General features: G+C 48.2%; 1 protein-coding gene across 3 annotated transcripts in view; it reads right to left on the bottom strand.

Annotated features, from left to right (window-relative positions):
- Positions 1–25,816, bottom strand: part of UGGT1 (UDP-glucose glycoprotein glucosyltransferase 1) — a 1,185,714-nt gene that overhangs the window by 31,014 nt on the left and 1,128,884 nt on the right. For all 3 annotated transcript variants that reach the window (XM_069213734.1, XM_069213736.1, XM_069213735.1), the window contains one exon: positions 19,705–19,873. In XM_069213734.1, the coding sequence (XP_069069835.1) occupies positions 19,705–19,873 (169 nt within the window). The remainder of the gene's footprint in view (positions 1–19,704; positions 19,874–25,816) is intronic.

The raw sequence follows: 25,816 nt of genomic DNA, 5'->3' as shown, positions 1-25,816 counted from the left end.
ACCGGATCAGGGACCCCTTGTCCCCTGCTCTGGCAGGAAACTGGACAAAGGAAAGGGGAGTGACCAATCCCCTGTCCATCACCACCCTAGGGATGGTGCCCAGAGCTCCTCCAGTGTGTCCCAGACTTCAACCATCTTGCTTTGCAAGGTGTGGGGGCACTCTGGAGGGCTCTGAGTGGCCAGTGCCAGCAGGTAACATCAGAGACCCCCCCTCCTGATAGGTCCATACCTGATAAGGTAGCTAATCCCCCTCTCAGGGCTATTTGGGGTCTCTCCTGTGGGTACTCTTTAGATTCTGCTTCCAAGTTTCCTTCAAGAATCCTCTGCAACTACTTCATCATCCTCTGACCTCGGATCAACCGCAGCCTGCTCCAGGAACCGCTGTAACTGCAACAAAGTATCCACAAGGGATGCTTTTCTTCTGCAACCTCAGCTCCAAGTCAACAACTGCAACCGTTTCCATGGTGTGCACGCTCTGGGGACTCCCTGTCTTCATCCTGCACCAGAAGGACCTTAGAAATCTCCTGTGGGGGTGATGGAGTCACTCCCCTGCTCCAGCAGGCACTTTCCATGATGAGGACCAGTACCCTTGGACTCCTCTCACAGCGACAAGCGTGCTTCTAAGGACACAGAGGGTGGACATCAATCAACAGACTGTCCTGAGGCCCTGCTGACGTAATTTAGAGGAGGTAAGACCTTGCCTTCCCAGAGAGCAATGGTACTCCTGTGTACTGCGTCGTCTTCACCTCCCGAGTCCTCTGTGCACTATTTGCAAAATTCCTTCGTGCACAGCCTGGCCCAGGTCCCCAGCACTCCATCCTGCGACACTCAACTCGCTGAGTTGTCCTCCGGTGGCGTGGGACCTTCCTTTGTTGTGCTGCATCAACCGTGTTTTGCACCTCCTTTGTCCACATATCCTGGGACTCCCGGGGGTTCAGGCTGGCATCCTGTGGGCTCTCAGAGCCCACTTTTCCTCCTCACACAGAGTTAAGGCACCAGGTCCCTCCTGGGTCCATCCAGCACTATTTTGACGCAAAACCCACTTTTGTAGTAGCCAAGGCTTGTTGGCGACTTCCAACACGAAATCACGTCTGCAACGATCTTCACTTCGTGGGACATCCTTTGCATCACGCAGGAAACAGCTGGCATCTTCTGAGGGTGCATTTCTGCAGTCTTCGACTAACCGTCAACTCTTCTTTTGCACCCTCTTCTGGGTTGGCAGGGGCTTCTGTCCTTCCTGGTGCTTCTTTCGACTTCTGGGCTTGGTCCCCTTCTTTTGCAGGTCTTCAGGTCCAGGAATCCAGCAGTTGTTGTTTGCAGACTTGGTTGGTTACTGCATAATCCCAATCACGAGGTGTAGTGTGTCCTAAAGAAACTTGCAGTACTTTACTCCTGCTTTTCTGGGCTCCGGGGTGGGGTAATTTACTTACCTTTACTATATTCTTACTCTCCCAGCGATTCTGCAAACACTACACTTGTCTAGGGGGGAATTTGTGATTCGCATTCCACTTTCTTAGTATATGGTTTGTGTTGCCCCTAGACCTATTTTCTCCCATTGCAATCTTTAGCATTTCCTCTCCTTTGCATTGTTCGATGACTATTTACTTGTCTAATTTTGGTGTTTAGTGTATATATTGTGTATAATACTTACCTCCAGAAGGAGAATTGTCTCTAAGATATTTTTGGTTCTGTGTCACCCAAATAAATACCTTTATTTTTGGTAACACTGAGTATTGTCTTTACTTGTGTATAAGTACTGTGTAACTATAAGTGGTATTGCAGGAGCTTTGCATGTCTCCTAATTCAGGCTAAGTTGCTCTGCTATAGCTACCTCTATCAGCCTAAGCTGTTAGAACACTACTACATTGAACTAATAAGGGATAACTGGACCTGGTATAAGGTGTAAGTACCCAAGGTACCCACTTCAAACAAGGCCAGCCTCCTACATCAGCCGAATGCAGGGTGAAAAACTGTCGTGTGCCCAATGTTTTTCAATTGAGATTTTCACTGTGAGAAGAGGCTGCAGGAACTGGCCAAGAGGCCAGTCAGGGCTCACGATGCTCAGGCACAGGTTGGCACCTTTGGTTCTCTTCTCCACGGCTCAAGGGTGCTGCGGTGTCTTCAGGTGTCAGGTTTTCCTTACCGGAGTGATTGGGTTATAGGGGGGGTTGCGTGCAGAGACTGCAGGAGTTGTCGGGGAGTCCAAGAGGGGTGAAACTACAATGGACTCAGACTCTAGAGGGCTGGGGAACCTTGTTGGCACCAGTGGTCCACTTACACTCGGGTCAGAAGAGGTGGGTACGGTGATGAATTCAGGTGTTGTGTTTTGGGCCTTCCAGAGGCTTCAGAGCCCCTACTTTTGGAGTTTGCTGGAGAACAGTTCTGCTGTTCTCGTGACGTCTTGAGTCTTTATTGAAGGCAGGCTGTCCTCCCAGGTTTCTGAAGTCATAGCTGCAGGTAGGGCCGACATTGGTGCAGATTTCGATGAGGGATGCAGACAGGCCAGCAGGGCTGGTACCAGGTCAGCTGCTTCTTTTCTCCTCTCCTGTTTCCGCAGCTCTTTTAAGTCCTTGGCCTTCTTAGGTTGTCAGGATTGGACTCTCTGGTGCCAGGGCCTCCCCTAAATACTGATGTTGTTAGGGGTGTGTAGGGTAGTAGCCAATGGGATACTAACCCCTAGGGTCACTACTCCCCCCGCCCCCCAATATGACGCCTGTGGGAAGTGGGCATAACACCGTCCCAGACATCCTGGGTAAGCTATCTCAAAAATGGCTACCTCCTAAAAGCTGTGTTCATCTTGGGTTAGTCCACCTTAGGAGTGTCACTAGCCTATGAGGGGAGCCAGATCCGCATTTAAAAGGTGGCAGCCCGTCGAGGCTTGCTGGCTTAAGAAGGCTAGTCAGCAGGTCATACTGTGGGAGGGGGAATTACACCCTCTTCCCAGACAGACTTTTGTTCTGGGCCTCCTGAGAGCAGTAGGATCTCACTCTAAGGGGACAGAACAGCGTTTTGTGTAGCAGGCTGGCAGAAACCAGTCAGCAACCACACCAAAGGCTGGTAGGATCTCAGGGCGCACCTCTAAGGTGCGTGCTGGGTACACGTATTAATAAATCCATCACTGAAATCAATGTGGGCTTATCAATATGAGATGTTTGATACCAAGCATCCCTATCTTCATTGAAGCCATCATATAGCAGCGTAACTCATACAGACCAGTGTCCAGCACATGCCATTAAAGTGGCTTCCTTGACCACCTACTATGTCTGAAAATCGAAAAAAGACACAGCAGGGGCATAGCTGCTCATGCAGATATGCCCTCACATGTAATATAATGCACACTCCCTTAGGGCTCTTAGGCCTGCTGTAAGGGTGACTTTCATATATGGCAGGCAGTGTTAGGGGACATGGCACATAGGCTGTGTGCCATGTCGTGTTTTCAAATGTATCTACACCAAGGTACGCAGGTAGCAATGCCAGCATTCCATGTGCTTGTTGAGGGGTCCCTTAGGGTGGCACAAGTTGTACTGCAGCTCTTAGGGACCCTCTTTAGTACCCCAGGCCATTTGTACCAGGGGTACCATTTACTAGGGAATTTACAGAGGGTGTTAAAAGTTTTGCCAATTGGGTAAATGACTGTGCAGTGTTAGGGGAAGAGATCTGGCACTGGGAACCTGGTTAGCAGCAACCAAGTGCACTTTTAGTTGCAATTACATCAGATACCAGGCAAAAGGTAGGGGGCTAACCATACCAAAAAGGTTGCTTTCCTACACCATAGTAGGTCCCTGCTGGGCCAAACAAAGTACAAACAGCAGAAGCTCAGAGAGAGGGGTAGAAAAGGGGTCAACTGACTGGTCTGTGCAGCATGCCACACATTTCTTCCACCAACAAGTGTATACCATTTTGGTGGAGGGACTCCTGGCTGGCAAGATAACATAACAGACTTCAGGAGGAAGTTCAACAGCTGTCAATTGGTGTTGCTCAATGTAAAGAAATGGCTCCCTGTTGCAGTTACCCCCCACTTTTTGCCTGATACTGATGCTGACTTGACTGAGAAGTGTGCTGGGACCCTGCTAACCAGGCCCCAGCACCAGTGTTCCTTCACCTAAAATGTACCATTGTATCCACAATTGGCACACCCTGGCATTCAGATAAGTCCCTTGTAACTGGTACTTCTAGTACCAAGGGCCCTGATGCCAAGGAAGGTCTCTAAGGGCTGCAGCATGTCTTATGCCACCCTAGAGACCCCTCACTCAGCACAGACATACTGCTTACAAGCCTGTGTGCTAGTGAGAACAAAATGAGTAAGTCGACATGGCACTCCCCTCAGGGTGCCATGCCAGCCTCTCACTGCCTATGCAGTATAGGTAAGACACCCCTCTAGCAGGCCTTACAGCCCTAAGGCAGGGTGCACTATACCATAGGTGAGGGTACCAGTGCATGAGCATGGTACCCCTACAGTGTCTAAACAAAACCTTAGACATTGTAAGTGCAGGGTAGCCATAAGAGTATATGGTCTGGGAGTCTGTCAAACACGAACTCCACAGCACCATAATGGCTACACTGAAAACTGGGAAGTTTGGTATCAAACTTCTCAGCACAATAAATGCACACTGATGCCAGTGTACATTTTATTGTAAAATACACCACAGAGGGCACCTTAGAGGTGCCCCCTGAAACTTAACCGACTATCTGTGTAGGCTGACTAGTTTTAGCAGCCTGCCACAAACCGAGACATGTTGCTGGCCCCATGGGGAGAGTGCCTTTGTCACTCTGAGGCCAGTAACAAAGCCTGCACTGGGTGGAGATGCTAACACCTCTCCCAGGCAGGAATTGTCACACCTGGCGGTGAGCCTCAAAGGCTCACCTCCTTTGTGCCAACCCAGCAGGACACTCCAGCTAGTGGAGTTGCCCGCCCCCTCCGGCCAGGCCCCACTTTTGGCGGCAAGGCCGGAGAAAATAATGAGAAAAACAAGGAGGAGTCACTGGCCAGTCAGGACAGCCCCTAAGGTGTCCTGAGCTGAGGTGACTCTAACTTTTAGAAATCCTCCATCTTGCAGATGGAGGATTCCCCCAATAGGGTTAGGATTGTGACCCCCTCCCCTTGGGAGGAGGCACAAAGAGGGTGTACCCACCCTCAGGGCTAGTAGCCATTGGCTACTAACCCCCCAGACCTAAACACGCCCTTAAATTTAGTATTTAAGGGCTACCCTGAACCCTAGAAAATTAGATTCCTGCAACTACAAGAAGAAGGACTGCCTAGCTGAAAACCCCTGCAGCGGAAGACCAGAAGACGACAACTGCCTTGGCTCCAGAAACTCACCGGCCTGTCTCCTGCCTTCCAAAGATCCTGCTCCAGCGACGCCTTCCAAAGGGGCCAGCGACCTCGACATCCTCTGAGGACTGCCCCTGCTTCGAAAAGACAAGAAACTCCCGAGGACAGCGGACCTGCTCCAAGAAAAGCTGCAACTTTGTGTCCAGCAGCTTTAAAGAACCCTGCAAGCTCCCCGCAAGAAGCGTGAGACTTGCAACACTGCACCCGGCGACCCCGACTCGGCTGGTGGCGATCCAACACCTCAGGAGGGACCCCAAGACTACTCTGATACTGTGAGTACCAAAACCTGTCCCCCCTGAGCCCCCACAGCGCCGCCTGCAGAGGGAATCCCGAGGCTTCCCCTGACCGCGACTCTTTGAACCTAAAGTCCCGACGCCTGGGAGAGACCCTGCACCCGCAGCCCCCAGGACCTGAAGGACCGGACTTTCACTGGAGAAGTGACCCCCAGGAGTCCCTCTCCCTTGCCCAAGTGGAGGTTTCCCCGAGGAATCCCCCCCTTGCCTGCCTGCAGCGCTGAAGAGATCCCGAGATCTCTCATAGACTAACATTGAAAACCCGACGCTTGTTTCTACACTGCACCCGGCCGCCCCCGCGCTGCTGAGGGTGAAATTTCTGTGTGGGCTTGTGTCCCCCCCGGTGCCCTACAAAACCCCCCTGGTCTGCCCTCCGAAGACGCGGGTACTTACCTGCAAGCAGACCGGAACCGGGGCACCCCCTTCTCTCCATTCTAGCCTATGTGTTTTGGGCACCACTTTGAACTCTGCACCTGACCGGCCCTGAGCTGCTGGTGTGGTGACTTTGGGGTTGCTCTGAACCCCCAACGGTGGGCTACCTTGGACCAAGAACTGAACCCTGTAAGTGTCCTACTTACCTGGTAAAACTAACAAAAACTTACCTCCCCCAGGAACTGTCAAAATTGCACTAAGTGTCCACTTTTAAAACAGCTATTTGTCAATAACTTGAAAAGTATACATGCAATTTTGATGATTTGAAGTTCCTAAAGTACTTACCTGCAATACCTTTCGAATGAGATATTACATGTAGAATTTGAACCTGTGGTTCTTAAAATAAACTAAGAAAAGATATTTTTCTATATAAAAACCTATTGGCTGGATTTGTCTCTGAGTGTGTGTACCTCATTTATTGTCTTGTGTATGTACAACAAATGCTTAACACTACTCCTTGGATAAGCCTACTGCTCGACCACACTACCACAAAATAGAGCATTAGTATTATCTATTTTTACCACTATTTTACCTCTAAGGGGAACCCTTGGACTCTGTGCATGCTATTCCTTACTTTGAAATAGCACATACAGAGCCAACTTCCTACATTGGTGGATCAGCGGTGGGGTACAAGACTTTGCATTTGCTGGACTACTCAGCCAATACCTGATCACACGACAAATTCCAAAATTGTCATTAGAAATTGATTTTTGCAATTTGAAAAGTTTTCTAAATTCTTAAAAGTCCTGCTAGGGCCTTGTGTGTTAAGTCCCTGTTTAGCATTTCTTTTAGAGTTTAAAAGTTTGTAAAAGTTTGAATTAGATTCTAGAACCAGTTGTAGATTCTTAAAAAGTATTCCAACTTTTAGAAGCAAAATGTCTAGCACAGATGTGACTGTGGTGGAACTCGACACCACACCTTACCTCCATCTTAAGATGGGGGAGCTAAGGTCACTCTGTAAAATAAAGAAAATAACAATGGGCCCCAAACCTACCAAAATACAGCTCCAGGAGCTTTTGGCAGAGTTTGAAAAGGCCAACCCCTCTGAGGGTGGCAACTCTGAGGAAGAGGATAGTGACCAGGAAGAAAATTCCCCCCTACCAGTCCTATCTAGGGAGAACAGGGTCCCTCAAACCCTGACTCCAAAAATAATAGTCAGAGATGCTGGTTCCCTCACAGGAGAGACCAACACCTCTGAAATCACTGAGGATAACTCCAGTGAAGATGACCCCCTGTTAGCCAGGATGGTCAAAAGATTGGCTTTGGAAAAGCAGCTCCTAGCCATAGAAAGGGAAAGAAAAGAGATGGGCCTAGGTCCCATCGATGGTGGCAGCAACTTAAATAGGGTCAGAGATTCTCCTGACATCCTAAAAATCCCCAAAGGGATTGTAACAAAATATGAAGATGGTGATGACATCACCAAATGGTTCACAGCTTTTGAGAGGGCTTGTGTAACCAGAAAAGTAAACAGATCTCACTGGGGTGCTCTCCTTTGGGAAATGTTCACTGGAAAGTGTAGGGATAGACTCCTCACACTCTCTGGAAAAGATGCAGAATCTTATGACCTCATGAAGGGTACCCTGATTGAGGGCTTTGGATTCTCCACTGAGGAGTATAGAATTAGATTCAGGGGGGCTCAAAAATCCTCGAGCCAGACCTGGGTTGATTTTGTAGACTACTCAGTAAAAACACTGGATGGTTGGTTAACTGGAAATGAAGTGTGTGACTATGTTGGGCTTTATAATTTGTTTATGAAAGAACACATTCTAAGTAACTGCTTCAATGAAAAGTTGCATCAGTATCTGGTAGACCTAGGTCCAATTTCTCCCCAAGAATTGGGAAAGAAGGCAGACCACTGGGTCAAGACTAGAGTAACCAAAACTTCCACTGGGGGTGACCAAAAGAAAGGGGTTACAAAAACTCCCCAGGAAAAAGTGGGTGACACTAGAAACAAAGAAAAAGAGTCCTCTGTAGGCCCCCAAAAACCAGAACAGGTGGGTGGGCCCCAAGACACAACCCAAAACAAAGGTGGGTACCAGGGTAAGAACTGGGATGCCACTAAGGCCTGGTGCCACAACTGTAAACAGTCTGGGCACCACACCAAGGACACTTCTTGTCCCAAAAACAAACCCCAGAACAAAATTCCTGGGGTAACCAGTGTAGCCATGGGAGATGACTCCTCAGATGAGGAGGTCTTCCTAGCCTTCAACTGGAAACAGGGCCCAACAGGTGAGTTGGAGATTCCAGAGGGAAGTAGACACTTCCACCACCTACTGGTGAATGGAATCCCAACCACTGCCCTGAGAGACACTTGTGCCAGTCACACTATTGTGCATGACAGGCTGGTGCTCTCAAACCAGTACATCCCAGGTGAGACTGCCAGGGTAAGAGTTAGCCTAGACAGGGTCACTAAGAGGCCTGTGGCTTTAGTGCCCATAGAAGTGGGTGGCACTCTTAGCTGGAGAAGGGTAGTAGTCAGTACAGACCTCCCCCTTGATTGTCTCCTTGGAAATGACTACCCAGAGGTTAGTCAGAGCCCAAGAGAGAAACTGGTCCAGTGCCAGTCCTCTCCCAAGGATTCTGGAAGTCCTGCCTCTGCAGTAAATGCAAGCAGGCCCCAGAAGAAGAAGAAAAGAAAACAGAGTAGGAAGGGTGGACAACCTTTAGCCAAGGTTACAGCAAGCCAAGGAGATTTTGCTCCAGTAGGGGAGAACTCCAAAAATGGCCCTGATAAAGTCCAACCTGACCCACAAGAAGTCCTGGCTAGTCAGGCAACTGTTAAACCTGAGTGGGTGGCTCCTCAGCTAACAGAAGAAAGAGTGGAAGAAGGGTGTTTACTACAAGATGTGGTAACCCCCCACTCTAATACAGCAGACAGGCAACCTGAACCCAAAGAAGCCTGTAACTTAGCCCCTTCCCTTTTAGGTGAAGAGCTAAAGGTGTGGTTCTGGGCACTGACAGCTGTCAGTGGCCTCTGCTGGGTGTTAGCCTTTATGGCTGCACTATCCTTAGCATGGTGGTCTGACCCCATGCCAAATAGCAAGTTAGGCCCCCTGACCCTATTGGTCATGGTGGGGTTACTCCAGCTCTGGGTAACCTCTCTGGGTAAGCTAGGGGTAACCCTGGCCAAGATAAGGTTAGCAGAGGTGGATACCTCTAAGACCAAAATAGAAAGAATGGGTGGAGACATTGAAGAGGCAGACAAGAGGCAATTCAGACTAGGTCCTATCACTGTGGAAGTGGGTCAGTTCCCCAAAGGGAATGACCTGAACAGAAGGATGTAAGGCAGAGTAGGCCCTGCAACTAACCAGCCTATTTCTCCTACTCTTCCTCGCCTGACAGACTAGGAAGACTCTCCCAGCTTGGGCTGAGTCTCCTGGCCTGAAGGCTGGGGGGGGCTTGTGTAAAGAAATGGCTCCCTGTTGCAGTTACCCCCCACTTTTTGCCTGATACTGATGCTGACTTGACTGAGAAGTGTGCTGGGACCCTGCTAACCAGGCCCCAGCACCAGTGTTCCTTCACCTAAAATGTACCATTGTATCCACAATTGGCACACCCTGGCATTCAGATAAGTCCCTTGTAACTGGTACTTCTAGTACCAAGGGCCCTGATGCCAAGGAAGGTCTCTAAGGGCTGCAGCATGTCTTATGCCACCCTAGAGACCCCTCACTCAGCACAGACATACTGCTTACAAGCCTGTGTGCTAGTGAGAACAAAATGAGTAAGTCGACATGGCACTCCCCTCAGGGTGCCATGCCAGCCTCTCACTGCCTATGCAGTATAGGTAAGACACCCCTCTAGCAGGCCTTACAGCCCTAAGGCAGGGTGCACTATACCATAGGTGAGGGTACCAGTGCATGAGCATGGTACCCCTACAGTGTCTAAACAAAACCTTAGACATTGTAAGTGCAGGGTAGCCATAAGAGTATATGGTCTGGGAGTCTGTCAAACACGAACTCCACAGCACCATAATGGCTACACTGAAAACTGGGAAGTTTGGTATCAAACTTCTCAGCACAATAAATGCACACTGATGCCAGTGTACATTTTATTGTAAAATACACCACAGAGGGCACCTTAGAGGTGCCCCCTGAAACTTAACCGACTATCTGTGTAGGCTGACTAGTTTTAGCAGCCTGCCACAAACCGAGACATGTTGCTGGCCCCATGGGGAGAGTGCCTTTGTCACTCTGAGGCCAGTAACAAAGCCTGCACTGGGTGGAGATGCTAACACCTCTCCCAGGCAGGAATTGTCACACCTGGCGGTGAGCCTCAAAGGCTCACCTCCTTTGTGCCAACCCAGCAGGACACTCCAGCTAGTGGAGTTGCCCGCCCCCTCCGGCCAGGCCCCACTTTTGGCGGCAAGGCCGGAGAAAATAATGAGAAAAACAAGGAGGAGTCACTGGCCAGTCAGGACAGCCCCTAAGGTGTCCTGAGCTGAGGTGACTCTAACTTTTAGAAATCCTCCATCTTGCAGATGGAGGATTCCCCCAATAGGGTTAGGATTGTGACCCCCTCCCCTTGGGAGGAGGCACAAAGAGGGTGTACCCACCCTCAGGGCTAGTAGCCATTGGCTACTAACCCCCCCAGACCTAAACACGCCCTTAAATTTAGTATTTAAGGGCTACCCTGAACCCTAGAAAATTAGATTCCTGCAACTACAAGAAGAAGGACTGCCTAGCTGAAAACCCCTGCAGCGGAAGACCAGAAGACGACAACTGCCTTGGCTCCAGAAACTCACCGGCCTGTCTCCTGCCTTCCAAAGATCCTGCTCCAGCGACGCCTTCCAAAGGGGCCAGCGACCTCGACATCCTCTGAGGACTGCCCCTGCTTCGAAAAGACAAGAAACTCCCGAGGACAGCAGACCTGCTCCAAGAAAAGCTGCAACTTTGTGTCCAGCAGCTTTAAAGAACCCTGCAAGCTCCCCGCAAGAAGCGTGAGACTTGCAACACTGCACCCGGCGACCCCGACTCGGCTGGTGGCGATCCAACACCTCAGGAGGGACCCCAAGACTACTCTGATACTGTGAGTACCAAAACCTGTCCCCCCTGAGCCCCCACAGCGCCGCCTGCAGAGGGAATCCCGAGGCTTCCCCTGACCGCGACTCTTTGAACCTAAAGTCCCGACGCCTGGGAGAGACCCTGCACCCGCAGCCCCCAGGACCTGAAGGACCGGACTTTCACTGGAGAAGTGACCCCCAGGAGTCCCTCTCCCTTGCCCAAGTGGAGGTTTCCCCGAGGAATCCCCCCCTTGCCTGCCTGCAGCGCTGAAGAGATCCCGAGATCTCTCATAGACTAACATTGAAAACCCGACGCTTGTTTCTACACTGCACCCGGCCGCCCCCGCGCTGCTGAGGGTGAAATTTCTGTGTGGGCTTGTGTCCCCCCCGGTGCCCTACAAAACCCCCCTGGTCTGCCCTCCGAAGACGCGGGTACTTACCTGCAAGCAGACCGGAACCGGGGCACCCCCTTCTCTCCATTCTAGCCTATGTGTTTTGGGCACCACTTTGAACTCTGCACCTGACCGGCCCTGAGCTGCTGGTGTGGTGACTTTGGGGTTGCTCTGAACCCCCAACGGTGGGCTACCTTGGACCAAGAACTGAACCCTGTAAGTGTCCTACTTACCTGGTAAAACTAACAAAAACTTACCTCCCCCAGGAACTGTCAAAATTGCACTAAGTGTCCACTTTTAAAACAGCTATTTGTCAATAACTTGAAAAGTATACATGCAATTTTGATGATTTGAAGTTCCTAAAGTACTTACCTGCAATACCTTTCGAATGAGATATTACATGTAGAATTTGAACCTGTGGTTCTTAAAATAAACTAAGAAAAGATATTTTTCTATATAAAAACCTATTGGCTGGATTTGTCTCTGAGTGTGTGTACCTCATTTATTGTCTTGTGTATGTACAACAAATGCTTAACACTACTCCTTGGATAAGCCTACTGCTCGACCACACTACCACAAAATAGAGCATTAGTATTATCTATTTTTACCACTATTTTACCTCTAAGGGGAACCCTTGGACTCTGTGCATGCTATTCCTTACTTTGAAATAGCACATACAGAGCCAACTTCCTACACTCAATCTCCGTGCAAGAAGGCGGTGAGAGGACAGTTACGGGTGCAGAATCCTCTCCTGCTGCTGTAACAGAAGATCCTCTCAAAGGGGCAGTCTGATTGGAGGATCGATTGCCATGCTCAATAGCTCGTGATACCAAACTCTCAATGCCCAGTCCTGAGCCACAAGGATTACATTGGCCCGGTCGTTCTTGATCTTCTTGAGAACTTTCAGGAGAAATGGTATGGGCAGAGAGGCCTACAGGAGGCCTGAGTTCCACTCGAGATGAAGTGTCTCCGAGCAATTGCAATTGCAGCATTGTGAACACCTGCACTATCTTTCCCTTGAGAAAGGAAAGAAATGCCTTCAATGCCAACCGGATCGTCCGGAGCTCCAACAAATTGATTTGGAGTCTGTACTCCACCAGAGACCAGAAGCCTCTGATGTTCACCTCTCCCAGATAGCTGTCTCATCCCAGGAGTGACATATCTGTCCATACTGTCAGATTTGGTTGGGAAAGGTAGAGGGATCTGCCTCTGACCCAATCGCAGTTTGTTAACTATCACTGCAGATCTTGTGCAGTTCCTTCCGAGATGTGGGCCATGTTGGAGAGATTCCCCCAATGCTACAACCACTGGAACTTCAAGCCCCACTGCAGAGCCCACATATGCCACCTGGCATGTGTCGCTAGCGAGGTGCAGGAGGCCATAAGGCCCACACCTTCAGAGTCATTGTCACCAAAAAACAGAATACAGGCTGAAACATCGGTATCATAGCCTGAATATCCTGGACTCACTGCTGAGGAAGATAAGCCTAAAACTGCACTGTGTCCAAAACAGCTCAGATGAAAGGAAGCATCTGAGAGGGAGTCAGGTGTGTTTCTTCGGCGCATTTATGGTAAATCCAAGAGAATGTATGAGGTTTGTTATAGTCTGGAAGTGGGGGACGAGTCTGGGGTGGGCCCGTCTTCAACAGAGGGGAAGACAAACTCCTGATCTGCGCAGATGAGCTGTGACCACCACTATCATCCTGGTAAACACCAGAGGGGCGCTGGTAAGGACAAAGGGGAGCGTGGTAAACTGAAAATGCGCATGGCCTACCGTGAATATGGTAATAACCATCCTGCAAGACCAACGCTACAGTAGGAAAGAAGCACCTTTCTGACATAGTTACCCCCGAATTTTTGCCTGTTGTCAGTGGGTTTAGACTGTAGTACACAGGGATCCTGCTAACCAGGACCCCAGTGTCAGTGTTCTCTCCCCTAAATTTAGATGGTAAGTAACATCTACATCCCACAATTGGCATACTGGTGCACCCATATAAGTCCCTAGTATATGGCATTTAAGTACACAGGGTAATGGTACACCTGGGGTCCCCCATGGGCTGCAGCATGTGCGTTGCCACCCATGGAGGCCCATACAAACTGTGACTACAGGCCTACTATTGCAACCTGTGTGAAATGGTGCATGCACCTTTCAACCCAGATACACAGTTTACCTTATATCACGGTCACTGCTCCATAACCCTTTAATTCACCCCTAAGGTAGGCCCTTCAGCCCAAGGACAGAGTGCATGCTTCTAAGTGTGAAGGCACCCCTGCATGAGCAGAAGTGCCCCTACAAAACCTAGAATGCATTTTCTAGGCTTTGTAACTGCGGGAAGCCATCTTAAGGTGTGCAGTGGACACTGGTCAACACAAGATGTCCAACTATATAATGGCTTCACCAAACCTAGTTATGTTTGGTGTCAAACATGTTTGAATCATACAACTACGCCGATGTCAGTGCTAGCTACATGATACCATGTACTCTGGGGGTTCCTTAGGGGATCCTCCATGTCTGCCTGTACTGCCTTGCAGGGTCTGCATACCAGCCCATGCTGCTGCCGACCCTACTCGAGCAGGGGAAAGGAGAACAAAGATTTCCTAAAGAGGAGAGGTGTTACCACCTCTCCTTTAGAAATAGGTGTCTCTGGGCTAGGATGGGGGTAACTCCGGGCATCACCAGACTGGTTTGAAGGCCACATTTGGTGCACTCCTTGCATAAACTGGTTTACTCCAGTACAGGAGCCCCAGGATGCCGCTCTGGCACAAAACCACACAAAGGTCAGGGAAGTGACCACCCCCATGTTCAGCTCCTCACCTAGGGAGATTCCCAGAGCTCTGCCAAGTTGCCACTTGATTCTGCCTTCTTGGAAATAAGATGAACAAAGGCGCCTAGTAGCATCTGACTGGTGAGTCCAGCTGGGTGACGTATCTGACCCCCCACCCCGATAGGTGGGTCACTGCAGTAAATGTTAACCCCTTTCCTGGGTTACTTAAGGGCTCCCCCTGAGGGTGGGACCCTTAATTAATCTGTGGATTTGTCTCTGGACCAGTCTGAAGACTCTTCTGCAGCCTGGACACTGTAACTGCTGCTGGAATTCGCCAGGACCCAAGACAAGACTGCACCTAGAGGGAAGGCTCCTACTGCAACTTTGTCCCGATGCATTTCAAGGATTCTGCAACCTCCATGGCCGTGCATCCTCCAGTGTCACAAGGACTCTGCCTGCGAGTAGAAAAGCAAGAAGTAATCTTTGGAGTAAAGGAGTCACTTCCCTGCATCTGCAGACACCTCAACGATGATGACCGGTTTGTAGATTCTGCTGTTCCACAGACTCTCCAAGGCTCTACAACATAGGTGGTGGATTTGTGGCCCTCTAGAGGTCTGACCTATATTCTTTGCAACTGAGAAGTCTGTTGTCCCTCATTGGAGCTGCCTGGCATGAACCCCTGTGCACTGTTTGTCTTTGCCAAGATTTGTTGGCTCTTCAGTCCGAAGACCTCCTAGTTCCAACAAGTCCCAGCCTCCAGCATTACATAGCTCCAAGAACGACGTCCTCCCTGCAACTCCTGCGATATAGGTACCACTCTTTGCTGTGCTGCTCAAGTCTCCCTGCGACTCCCTGTGCCTGCTGTCAAAGGGTCCTGCTGGGGCTCCAGCGATTCCTGCTGGCTCTCCAGCTTGCTGAGGGCTGGCCATCACTTACTTGCAAAGTGTGAGTCTCCTGGACCGTGTGGGTCCCCAAAATTCGGCAACACCAAGTAGAACATTTTCTTGCATTTGCCAAGGCTGGTTGGTGGTTCTGACCACTGTACCCTCTGTAATCCGACGACCAGATTGGGACAGCTCGTGGATGACTCTTGGGATCCCCTGCATCCCCTGGACTCCACAGCTACACCTCTTTGACCACCGTCCAACCAGAAAATGTCTCCAAGAAGGGTGGGCTTTGCCCAGTGCATTGCCTGGGCACACTTGGGTGGACTGGAATTTGGCCTTCTTACGCTAGGTCCTTATGGAATCCACATCTGGGTTCCACCCACCTGGTCCACGGGTCACACTAGCAGCTGGATAACTGACGTCCCCACTGACTAACAAGATATTTCAACACAACTTCAACACTATGCGCCAGGGCTCCCTGGTGTAGGTACTCCGCTTCTCTGGGTTTCCTCAGGTGGGATCACTTGAGCCTCCCTTGTCCCAGCAGGTTTCCTCAGGGTCCTCTGGGAAGGGTCCTAAAACCGAAAAACTCCAACCGCGACTTCCCCTTTTTTTCCTATGGACACCTAACTCAAGGTAATATACCTGCATAGGGGCGCCACTACCTACTTACCTTTGGTGTTCTAGTGCTTCCTCAGTCCTGAGGGTCCTTGGGTGATAGTTTAGGTTAGTACTGATTTTAGCATTCCATTTTTTTTTTTAGTATATGGTGCGTGCCCCCCCCCCCCACCCCCCAGGCAAGGGACCCACATTATTTTATGCCTTAACTCAGGTTTCTGAATATATTTTTGTATGTTCATATCTCCAGTTTGGTATATCTCCTAAAATAGTTTACTCTTATAATAAATAATACATTACTTTTTCGGAACACTGGTGTGGTACTTTATTGTGTGTACATCACTGACTGACTTGTGTGGTATTTGCAATTGATTTACACCCTCTTCAATAAGACTTAGCTGCTCGCTATAGCTACCCTTCAAGAGCTCTGGTTATCTAGAACCTCATACACTATCACTAAGGGGTGCCTGGATTTGGTACAGGGTGCTTTACCTATAGGTGTACACCAAATACTGAGCCAGCCTCCTACAGCTACCATCCAGTCTCCTGGGTCCAGGGCAGACAGAATCTGAGCCAGAGTGAGCATTTTTAATTTCTCCTTGAGGAAGAGATTGAGGGACCAGAGGTCTAGGATGGGGCAAAGGCCCATGTCCTTTTTGGGTACCAGAAAGTAGCAAGAATAGCAACTATAACCTACTTCTGGCTCAGGGACCCTCTCTAAGGCTCCCTTAGCCAAGAGAGCTGTAACTTCCTCTCAGAGAAGTGCCAAGTGATCTTACCTCATCCAAACATAGGATGGTGGCATGGATGAAGGGGTAGTCTCGAAGGGGAGGGACCGCTGGCTCCCTGATACAAGATGGTGTGGGTCCCATGTCCCAGGCCATGCAGAGGCTGGTCGGGAACGGACGCAGGTGGGTGCCGCTTCTGTAGCCACAAAAGGCAGACCGAGGGGAACGAGGGGCCACTGTGAGGCCCAAGGACCTGGCCGAAGCATGAGAATCCTTGAAGCCCTCAAGCGCCAAGTCTGCCAGGTCTCCAAAGAGACGAGTGACTTCAAAGGACATCTCGATCAGATTGGCTTGGACATCCCCCAAAAAGCCAGATGTGCTTAACCAGGAGTGGTGTCTCAAGGCCGCTGTCGACAGAGCCGCTCTGCACAGTCAGTCGACCATGTCCAGTCCACATCGGATCATAAACTTTGCTGCATCTGTCCCATAGGCAACTGCTTGAGAGAATACAGCTGGGGCATCCTCCAGGACCTGTTGCAGCACTTCCGCAACCATATATCACAGCATGTGGGGATAATGGTTCCAAGGCATGTGGTGTTCACTGACCGCAATGCAAGGTTGGTGGAAGAAAACATCTTGTTCTCAAGTGTGTCCAGCCTTCTGCATTCCCTATCCAGGGGTGCGAAAGATAACGTGCCCAGACAGGTGGATGCTTGGATAACCAAGCTCTCAGGTGTTAGGGTGTTGCATCAGAGACCTTGGGTGCCCAGAGCAGGGAAATGGCGGTGGGCATTTGTCCTGTTTACAGGAGCCCCTGCACTGGGTTTGGACCAGGTACCCAATAGGACATCCATAAGGGCTTCATTAAATGGGAGCAGGGGTTCAGAGGACGAAGCTCCAGGATGAAGCACCTCTGTCAGGAGGTTAGTCCTAACTGCCACCGAACTAGTGCATAGGAAAGGGGCTCAGTATCAGACACAGGAGACAAGGCTCCTGCCAGCGCTGGAGTCAGCATTGTCCAACACCCATCAGGCTCTATGTTGGAGTCAGCGATAAGAATGGGGATAGTGCCGCTGAGGGCATGGGTGGCGCTTGTAGCATCAGCAGCGGCATCAAGGAAGGCTGGCTTGGCACAACAGACACCGGGCTGAATCCAGATATGGATCCGTGGGTGCACTTCTGAATCAATGTTGCTGGCGTGAAACTCAAAGGGTCACCTTTGGACTTTACAGGGCCTGACGGCACACCAGCAGAGTCGGACTGCAAAAATGATGCACACAGCCTCGTAGAACTCTTTCAATTGGGCAGGGTTTGCTCCTGCTACCGGAAACTCTGGGAGACGCAGAGTCAACCTTGATGCAGGGTCCGCAGAGGATCGCTCTCCTCAAAGCCTTTGGGTGCATGGCCGGACACTCTATGCACGACTTTGAGTCATGTTTGCACTCCAGGACCCAAAGACACAAGAGGTACAGATCCGCCTCAAACAACACTCAATGACAGGATCCGCAGGGCTTGAACCAGGTCTTTGGCAATGACATCCTCGACGCACCAGGACTTAAACAACTCGAAAAACCTTTGACAAAAGTTGAAAAAATGCCATACAAAAAGTGACTGAGGGGTAAACTCTCTTCAGATAGGCACTGGCAGGCGTGGAAAGAACAGAACTGAGGTCAATGCACCGGAGTGGCACTCATTTACGACCCCCAACATCAAATCTGGCACGGACACCTAGCTGATCAAAGACACCTAATGAAATGCAGGGGTACGACTCAAGAAACATTTAACGCCTGGGGGAACTTCAAAAGTAAGGAATCTGCTACTTGAAGTATCTATCAGATTAAAAAAGTTTGGAAACAGAAGCAAAAGCATCTGGCATTCAGGGACAACACTTCAATGCACGTGTAAGCAGTAAGGTGGCAAAATGTCTGAGGGTTAAAACACAGAGACACATCAGAGGCACACCCTGGGATCACTGATTGTGTACCTTGTTTCCCGGTCTCAATGCGAGTGTCTGTAGGCTGCTCTTTTGCACTGTATGAACGAAACAGCTAACTATTAACATTAGTGATTTTCTAGCTTATTTGGTGTGCTGCAGAGAGGGTTTTCTAATCCTAACATGTTGAATTTATGGTTCACTGGCAACTGTAGTAGACTTATGGTGCCTTGAATGAAAGACCGTTAAAACTATGTCAAACTTATTATTACTTCAGTTGATATCACTCGTGGTACAAAATAAAACCAGTCATGTCTTACCAATATTGTGAAGGCGGCTGCCTTATCTCACCTGATGGAAGGAGTGCCCCTAAGTCCATTTTAATAACGTATTTAACGTTAAATGCTAATTTGTACAGTTACTGAATTTGTAACATATGAACTTGCTGTTATGGATGGCTTTTACTTTATTACTGATGTGAAAGTACTGCATCATCCACATTAATAAATCCTTTTATGACAAATGTTGCTTGCCAAGGCCTGAGCCTGTACATTTGGTGTAATCTTATGAATACGTTTGTATTCTGAGCTTGTAAGGTGTCTGAAACCTGAGTGTTACATCCATGGGATGAGACTCTGGTATCAGACTAACCTGAGGGCCAACACAGTGTCAACTTAATAAGCTCTGTTAGCTTATCTTCAAACTTGTTCCTCCAAGAGGTTTTTCAGTCATATAGGACTATTATGCCACTTGGTAGGGGCTGAGTGAGAAAACAAAAGAAGGGGGATGGCAAAATGCAACAAAAGTTGACGTAAATACCCACTGGTTTACATACATTTTTTTTTTTTTTTTTACTATGTTTGGCTTTCTTGTGGGTTGAATCCACCAACACACTTGTTTCAAACACTAAAAAGGATCAGTTTTCTCTGACACAGTATCTTGCAGAGTTTCCTGTAAATCCTGTGGATTTTTACGTCAATGTGCTTGAAAAGAGTATACTGTAAAATGCTCAATTTCGTCACAGGTTTTCAAAAATTTATTGGTGGGGAACCTCCTCCTGCATTCACATCACCAAGGGTGCTTGTTGCTTATGCCCCACCACTGAAAGCTATGAGTTGGCCAGAGGGCATAAAGAGTAGCCTGTCTGAGATCCTCTGGGTAATGACCATTAACTATCCACATGAAAGAAAGGATGAAACATTCAAAACAACAGCCACTCTAGAGCAAACTGGTGACCAGAAAAACAATCAACAAATGTTAGGTTGTTGTGAAATGTAAAAATACTAAGTCCTTAAGTGAGAAGTTATAGGCCTGAATCTAAATTACCTCCTATAACAGGCGGCTTCAACTGACTGAATGTAGGACTGCTTCGGTTTTCCTTCTCCTCCAGGAACTGGCTGTACACTTGTTTGATCTCCTTATCATAGTCCTGCCATTCTGGGACAATGCGTACGGCCGCCTGCAGCTTGGGCTCCTTCGTCATAGGGTTATTGCACTGTAACAGACACAGCAGAACAAATACTTTATTTGGACAGGCATTTTATTGTCAAAGGGCCCATGAAGAGTGCAGAAAATAGTCAAAGGGATAGACCTTAGGAATAGAATGAAAGAGGAGGTATAAGTTAAAGCACTGTGACCAATCACATGCTAATTTGGCTGTTATGTTATGGTCCTGCATTGAGATTAATCAAATAAAGAGTACATTTACACAAATTGGATATCAAGTCCTACCCATAATTCAAGCAGCAGAAGAAACAAAATAATTAAATGGATGAAATTCAGGTCATGACCACACAAAGTAAACAGAACAGCTGTGAACAGTTGTGATACTATCTCGAAAGATCTACGACATAGCAACGACGACAGAGCCCGCCTCCCCCACTTCCTGAAATGGGACTTTCTGTACATGATAGTAATCAATAAATATAACTTTAGAAACAAAATCTGTTGCTTCACAATGTGTAATGAACAAATTACGTATCTTCTGTAAAAAGCTTTCTAGTGAATATTCTATTTAACCTTGGCTTTCTCACTTTAATAATTTGCCCAGGCGCTCCACTGGATCCGGGATTTTTTTTTGCAGTGCTCCAGCATCCCTCTAGGTGGCACTGGGCTGCTCCGCATTAATTCTACCACCGAAGTGACAGAGCAGAGCCACACACAAGCGCTGTCACATTTCGTTGACATCAGTTCTTGTTCGACCTTTTCTGGGCCCTCAGATGCTCAGCACAAAAAAATTGTGGTACCAGTCTTTAGATCTTCTGATGGATACTTCTAACAGCAGATTCCTCACCATAAGAATGGATACCAAAGCAGTACCTCCCGGAACCGGAGGGCTTGTGAAGTTGCTCCAACTTAACAGTACTACGGTACTGAAAGGGCAAAATGACCTTATGGTCAAAACCTGTCAAGGCAATAGCGATTGGCTAATGTGTGCACCAATGCCCATGGGCCAAGGCAGTGGTGGCAGCCTTGGCCTAAGAAGAGTGTGCACTCTGTCCATCTGGAGGCTACTTCTTGGTCAGTGCGTAGCAGATCTTAATGCAGAGTATTATTCACCTCAATATTGTGAGATTGATGTAAAAGCCTAAATCTCTTTTAGGTTTGAGCTGATGGAGTCTCTCCTCTTTCGAGGGCAGAGGTGGGACCAATGACACTGGGAGAGTGGTGGATTGCCCAACGTGAAAAAGAGTCGTGATTTTTGGCAAGAAGACTGCCTGAAAACTCAGCACCACCTTGTCTAGAAAATAACAGAGTATGGATCGTTTACTTACGCAGTGAGCTGACCTCACAGGAAGAAGGAAGGCTGTCTTTAGAATCAAAAGATGCTAAGAGCAGGTGTACACAGGTTCAAAGGGAGCGCACATGAGAAATGTCAAGACCAAATTAAAGCCCCACTGTGGTATCACAAACGGGTTGGGAGGGAACACATGTATTAAACCTTTAAGGAACGCATCAAAATGGGTGATCTGAACGAGGATGGTTGGTCCAGCAAACGTTAAAAAAAGGCTGAGAGGGTAAACAAAACCTCTAATAGTGCCACCACAAATCCTTACTGGACCAACAACAAAACAATTTTTTTTTTAAACTGACAACTTAGCTTGTAAGGTGTCTGTGTTACAGACTCCACACCAGGTCACCATATTGCCCCAGTGCCTACTGTAAATGGATTATGTAGAGGGATGACTGGCAACAAGGATGATATTCTCAAACTCAGGAGGTAGATCAAATGCTGCTTCACAATCCCTGCGAATAGAGATGTTAATTTCACAGGTTCATTTGTTGTACCCTGTAATGCTGACAATGGCAGAAGATCCTCCCAAAGGGTAGCCTGGTCGGAGGAAAGATTGCTCATGCTCAGATAGAGGAGGGTAACTTGGGTTGGATTGGTCTTGATCTTCAGATTTCGGGTCAGGAAAGGAAGGGACAGAAAGATGTACAGGAGTCCAGTGCTCCACATTAGCCGGAATATATATAAGAGAGAGCGAGAGAGAGAGTGAGAGCAAGAGAGAGAGAAAGAGGTCTTTCTAGGGAACTCCAATGACCAAATGTTTTCATATTACTCGTTCTTGATGTTGGCGAAAAGATCGGGCCAGGGTTCTACTTAATGTCAGAAAATGCCCTGCACCCTCTCTGGGTGCAACCCCAATTCATGATCCACCAGGCACTGTCGGCTGAGCTTGTCCGACCTGGTGTTTAATGATCCAGCCAGGTGGCTGACGATCAGAGAGATACCGCTGATGCCCCTGCCAACTCCATAGGTGCAAAGCCTCCTGGCACAGGACACCAATCCGCTCTGCTTGTTGCAGTACCACAGGACAGTGATGTTGTCCTTGGAAACCTGCACATGCCTCCCTCTGGTGAATGGCAGGAATACCTTCAAAACCAGGTGAATGGGCCACAACGTAAATACACTGATATAGAGCAGGGTTTCTTTTGGAGATCTGAGTCCTCAGATCATCACCTCTCCCAGGCGACCTCTCCAACCCAGCAGTGAAGAATCTGTTACCACCATCAGCTCTGGGTGGGGCATGGAGAGGGGTCCGGCACTGGTCCAAATGCATTTAAGCAGCCACACCTGCACAACTCTTGCAGTCTGCTCTGAAATCTGGATAGAATCTGATGGGTTTCTCTGGTGCTGGGCCAAGTGGAACTTCAAATTTTACAGCAGGGCCTCCATATGCCACCTGGCAAAGTCGACAGTCAGGACGCAGGAGGCTAACAGGCCAAGAAGCCTCAAAACGGCTCTGACAGAGACCCAGGACTGAGGCTGAAACATCAGGAGCAAAGCCTGACTCTGTGTGAAGAAGGGAAAACCCTGAACTGAGCAGTATCCATGACAGATCCTAAGAAGGGAAGCCTCTGACAAGGATTCAGGTGCAACTTCGGCACATTGATCGAGAACCCCAATGATGTCAAGAGCTTGTCTGGACGTGGTCCCCGACTGCTGTGGCAAGCCAGCATTCACAGATCATCATCCAGTCACTCAGATCCAGGACAGACAGAACCTGGGCAAGCATGAGCATCTGAGTCTGTCCTTCTGGACGCAGCCATTCAGAGGGTGACGATCCTAAATAGGGTGAAGTCTTTCATACTTCTTATGCACTAGGAAATAGCTTGAGGCCGAACCAGTCCCCGTCTTGGAGGCTGGAGACCTCTTAATGCCTCTTTGAAGATAAACTTTGCACCTCTTGCAGCAAGATGAAAGTGTTCCTCTGGGAGCAGCTCTAAAGTGGGAGGAAGATGTGGTGGGTCAGAAAGCAATGGCAGAGCGCAGGAGTGGATTCATAGCGCAACTAGACTCAAGGATGAGATGGGTCCGGTTTGGGGTTAGACAACAGCATCAGCACCGGATCTCCTTCTGGATAATACTGACTGGCACCTTGACCGCCTTGCGACTTCTCTTTGGATAAAGAGCAGTGGGATGGGGCTGACTCCCAACGCTTTCTTGTGTTTCCTCTTTGACTTATCTAATTATTTAGACAGCAAAGAGGATCTGTTTTGGGTTTGGCCTTAAGAGCGGCAGAGAGTCCACATCCTCAACTTATAGTGGGAGTAGGACTTTTGCAAGGTCTGTGAATTCTTCTGATGCTGGATGCCGTACAGGTTCGCCTCACAGTCCCAGATCTCCTTCGGGTCCTTGAGGCACAATCATAATACAACTTGAAGTTGTGCCCTGAGCTCAAACACCAAAAGCACAGTTAGAGTGGTTGTTTACCATCATCTGTTTCTCGCAGTCACTGCACAGTTTAAAGTCTGTATTTTTGTGCGGGGATAAAATTCCCTTGTACACCTGCTTTGTAATAAAAAAGTTGTTCAGTGACCAAGAAAAGAGGAAGCGGAGCTCCAGATTTGAATTCGAAAGCATGGAAAGAAAAGAACTGACGTTGGTGAGCAGAACAACAATATGTGGCTTCTCTCCATCACATCTGGGGTGGAGATAAGCCAATGGGGAGACGCAAGAAAGCACCCAGGAGCACTGCTGAAAAAAATTCTGGATCCAGTCTGGAGCATGGGGACATTTTAAAGTCGTTGAATCTGCCATCAGGGGTAGTCTTTGGACATTTCCAACATATCTCTTCATTATTAAACTGTAGTATTCATGCTAAGTTATGCAAGAGACGTTGTCCCCATATAACTAAGTGACTGGAAGATAAACGTATTACAATGACAACATAGCATTCATAATTAAACCTGTACAGGGCCCAGAGAAAAGTAATTGTACAAATTATTATGCACGTGACGTGGACTGACACCTTCAACTAACCTAGTTATGTACATCATAGAAAGTTACTATGTTTTATAAAAAAATACTTTAGCCTACAGGAATAACACTGATGTGTAATCATTAATTAGGTAATTGCTGATTACAGAAAAATTATATTTCACAGCTGGATGCATTATGCAAAAATGTAATAAAGAAATTTTAAAAAAAGCTCTATGACTTATCCATTCAGTAAATAGGTTTGTTGACTGTGCCGTGTCAGCCTGAATGAACCCCACAAATGCTAGTACATGGACTTACATTTTGGCACTGAATTTTTGGTGGGGGCAAAGGATGGTGCCTTCTCCTGAGATTCTGAAACCCAGAGTTAACAGTATCAGGAGCGTTTTAGCAACAGAGATGCAAAATTAATGGGGATTCTGGCCTGTACCTTGAGAAACATCTGAAGAACAAAGAATTACAAGGCAAATTAGTAGTACTGGGTTCTACTCCAGAGCTAATTCTGCATTCTCCACAGTCCCCTAGAGATTACTGCTGCTTTCAAAAGTTTACGTTTCTAAGGGAAAGAGGTCTGCAGTACCTTATAATTGCAGACAAGTCTGGTACTAGGGTTACAGAATCACAGGAATTATGGCCCTCTATAACAAAGCCCTCATTGGGAAGAACCCAGAATGGACCTCTGTGAGACAATGATTATGACTGAGGGGAAGGGTGAAGCCTGTCACAGAATCTGCTGCAGTTTTGGTTATGAGAAGGTTAAGTGTGAAGCAGCTGAAGCTGAGAGCAGAAAAGAGACACAGCTATAGGCCCAAGTGAGACTTCTGAAAATTGTTTTCACTGCCCTTAAGAAATTGGAAAAAGACAGAAGAATCCATTGCGGCGTCCTTTCATGGCTAAGTAAAGCAAGCATTGCTGCCCTGAGTTTTAACCTCAGCACACACAACAATTGTACATGTTCTCTGAGGTCCTTCTGTGAACTGGAGCCATGAAGAATGCTCACATATTGGTGTGCATTACTAAGGCCCTCAGAAGGGTAATCCCAATGACTAAGGGATTGATTTATATACTGGCGAAGAGGGTACTCTGTTGCAATGGCGATAGAGTTCCCTCCCCACCACTACAGTGATCTGCCCGCCAAATTTAATTGCGGGTGGACCTTAAGTTTGACCACAGCAGTGACTACCCTTTCTCTGATCTGGCCAAACTCCTCCAATGGCCTGACCCCCCCCACGTCCATCAGAGAAATGGCTACCTGTCTGCCCAACTGATTTAGATGGGTGGAACATGTAGTCAATTTTCACTGTTTCTTACCGCCAGGTAAAACCTGATTGTAAGGAACAGTAAAACAAATTCTAATGCTCCCATCGCTATGGGAGAAGCCTGCCATGGAGTGGGGAGCATTATTTTTTTTTCATTAAAAAAATAAAATCCTGATTCAGAATTTTCTGTCTGATAAGAAAAAAATACGGTTTGCTATAGGGCTGTGTCCTTCCAATGCAGCCCTGTAGCAAACATTAAAATATACTGACAGGGAAGGCATTGGCGGTTTCTGCCAACGCCCTTATAAATGACTACCTGCATGGTGGTCATTTATAAATTAGGTGGGCAGCCTCTCCATAATGAGGACAGAGTAATTTACTCCTTTCCCATGGTAAAATGGAGGGCTGCCATCTAAATATAAATCAGGCTCTTCGTTTGTAAAACAGAGAGGAT

The sequence above is a fragment of the Pleurodeles waltl genome, chromosome 11, assembly GCF_031143425.1.
Source record: "Pleurodeles waltl isolate 20211129_DDA chromosome 11, aPleWal1.hap1.20221129, whole genome shotgun sequence".
Lineage (NCBI taxonomy): Eukaryota > Metazoa > Chordata > Amphibia > Caudata > Salamandridae > Pleurodeles > Pleurodeles waltl.
The sequence above is the reverse complement of the archived record's forward strand: the minus strand, read 5'-3'. Positions and strand labels throughout refer to the sequence as shown.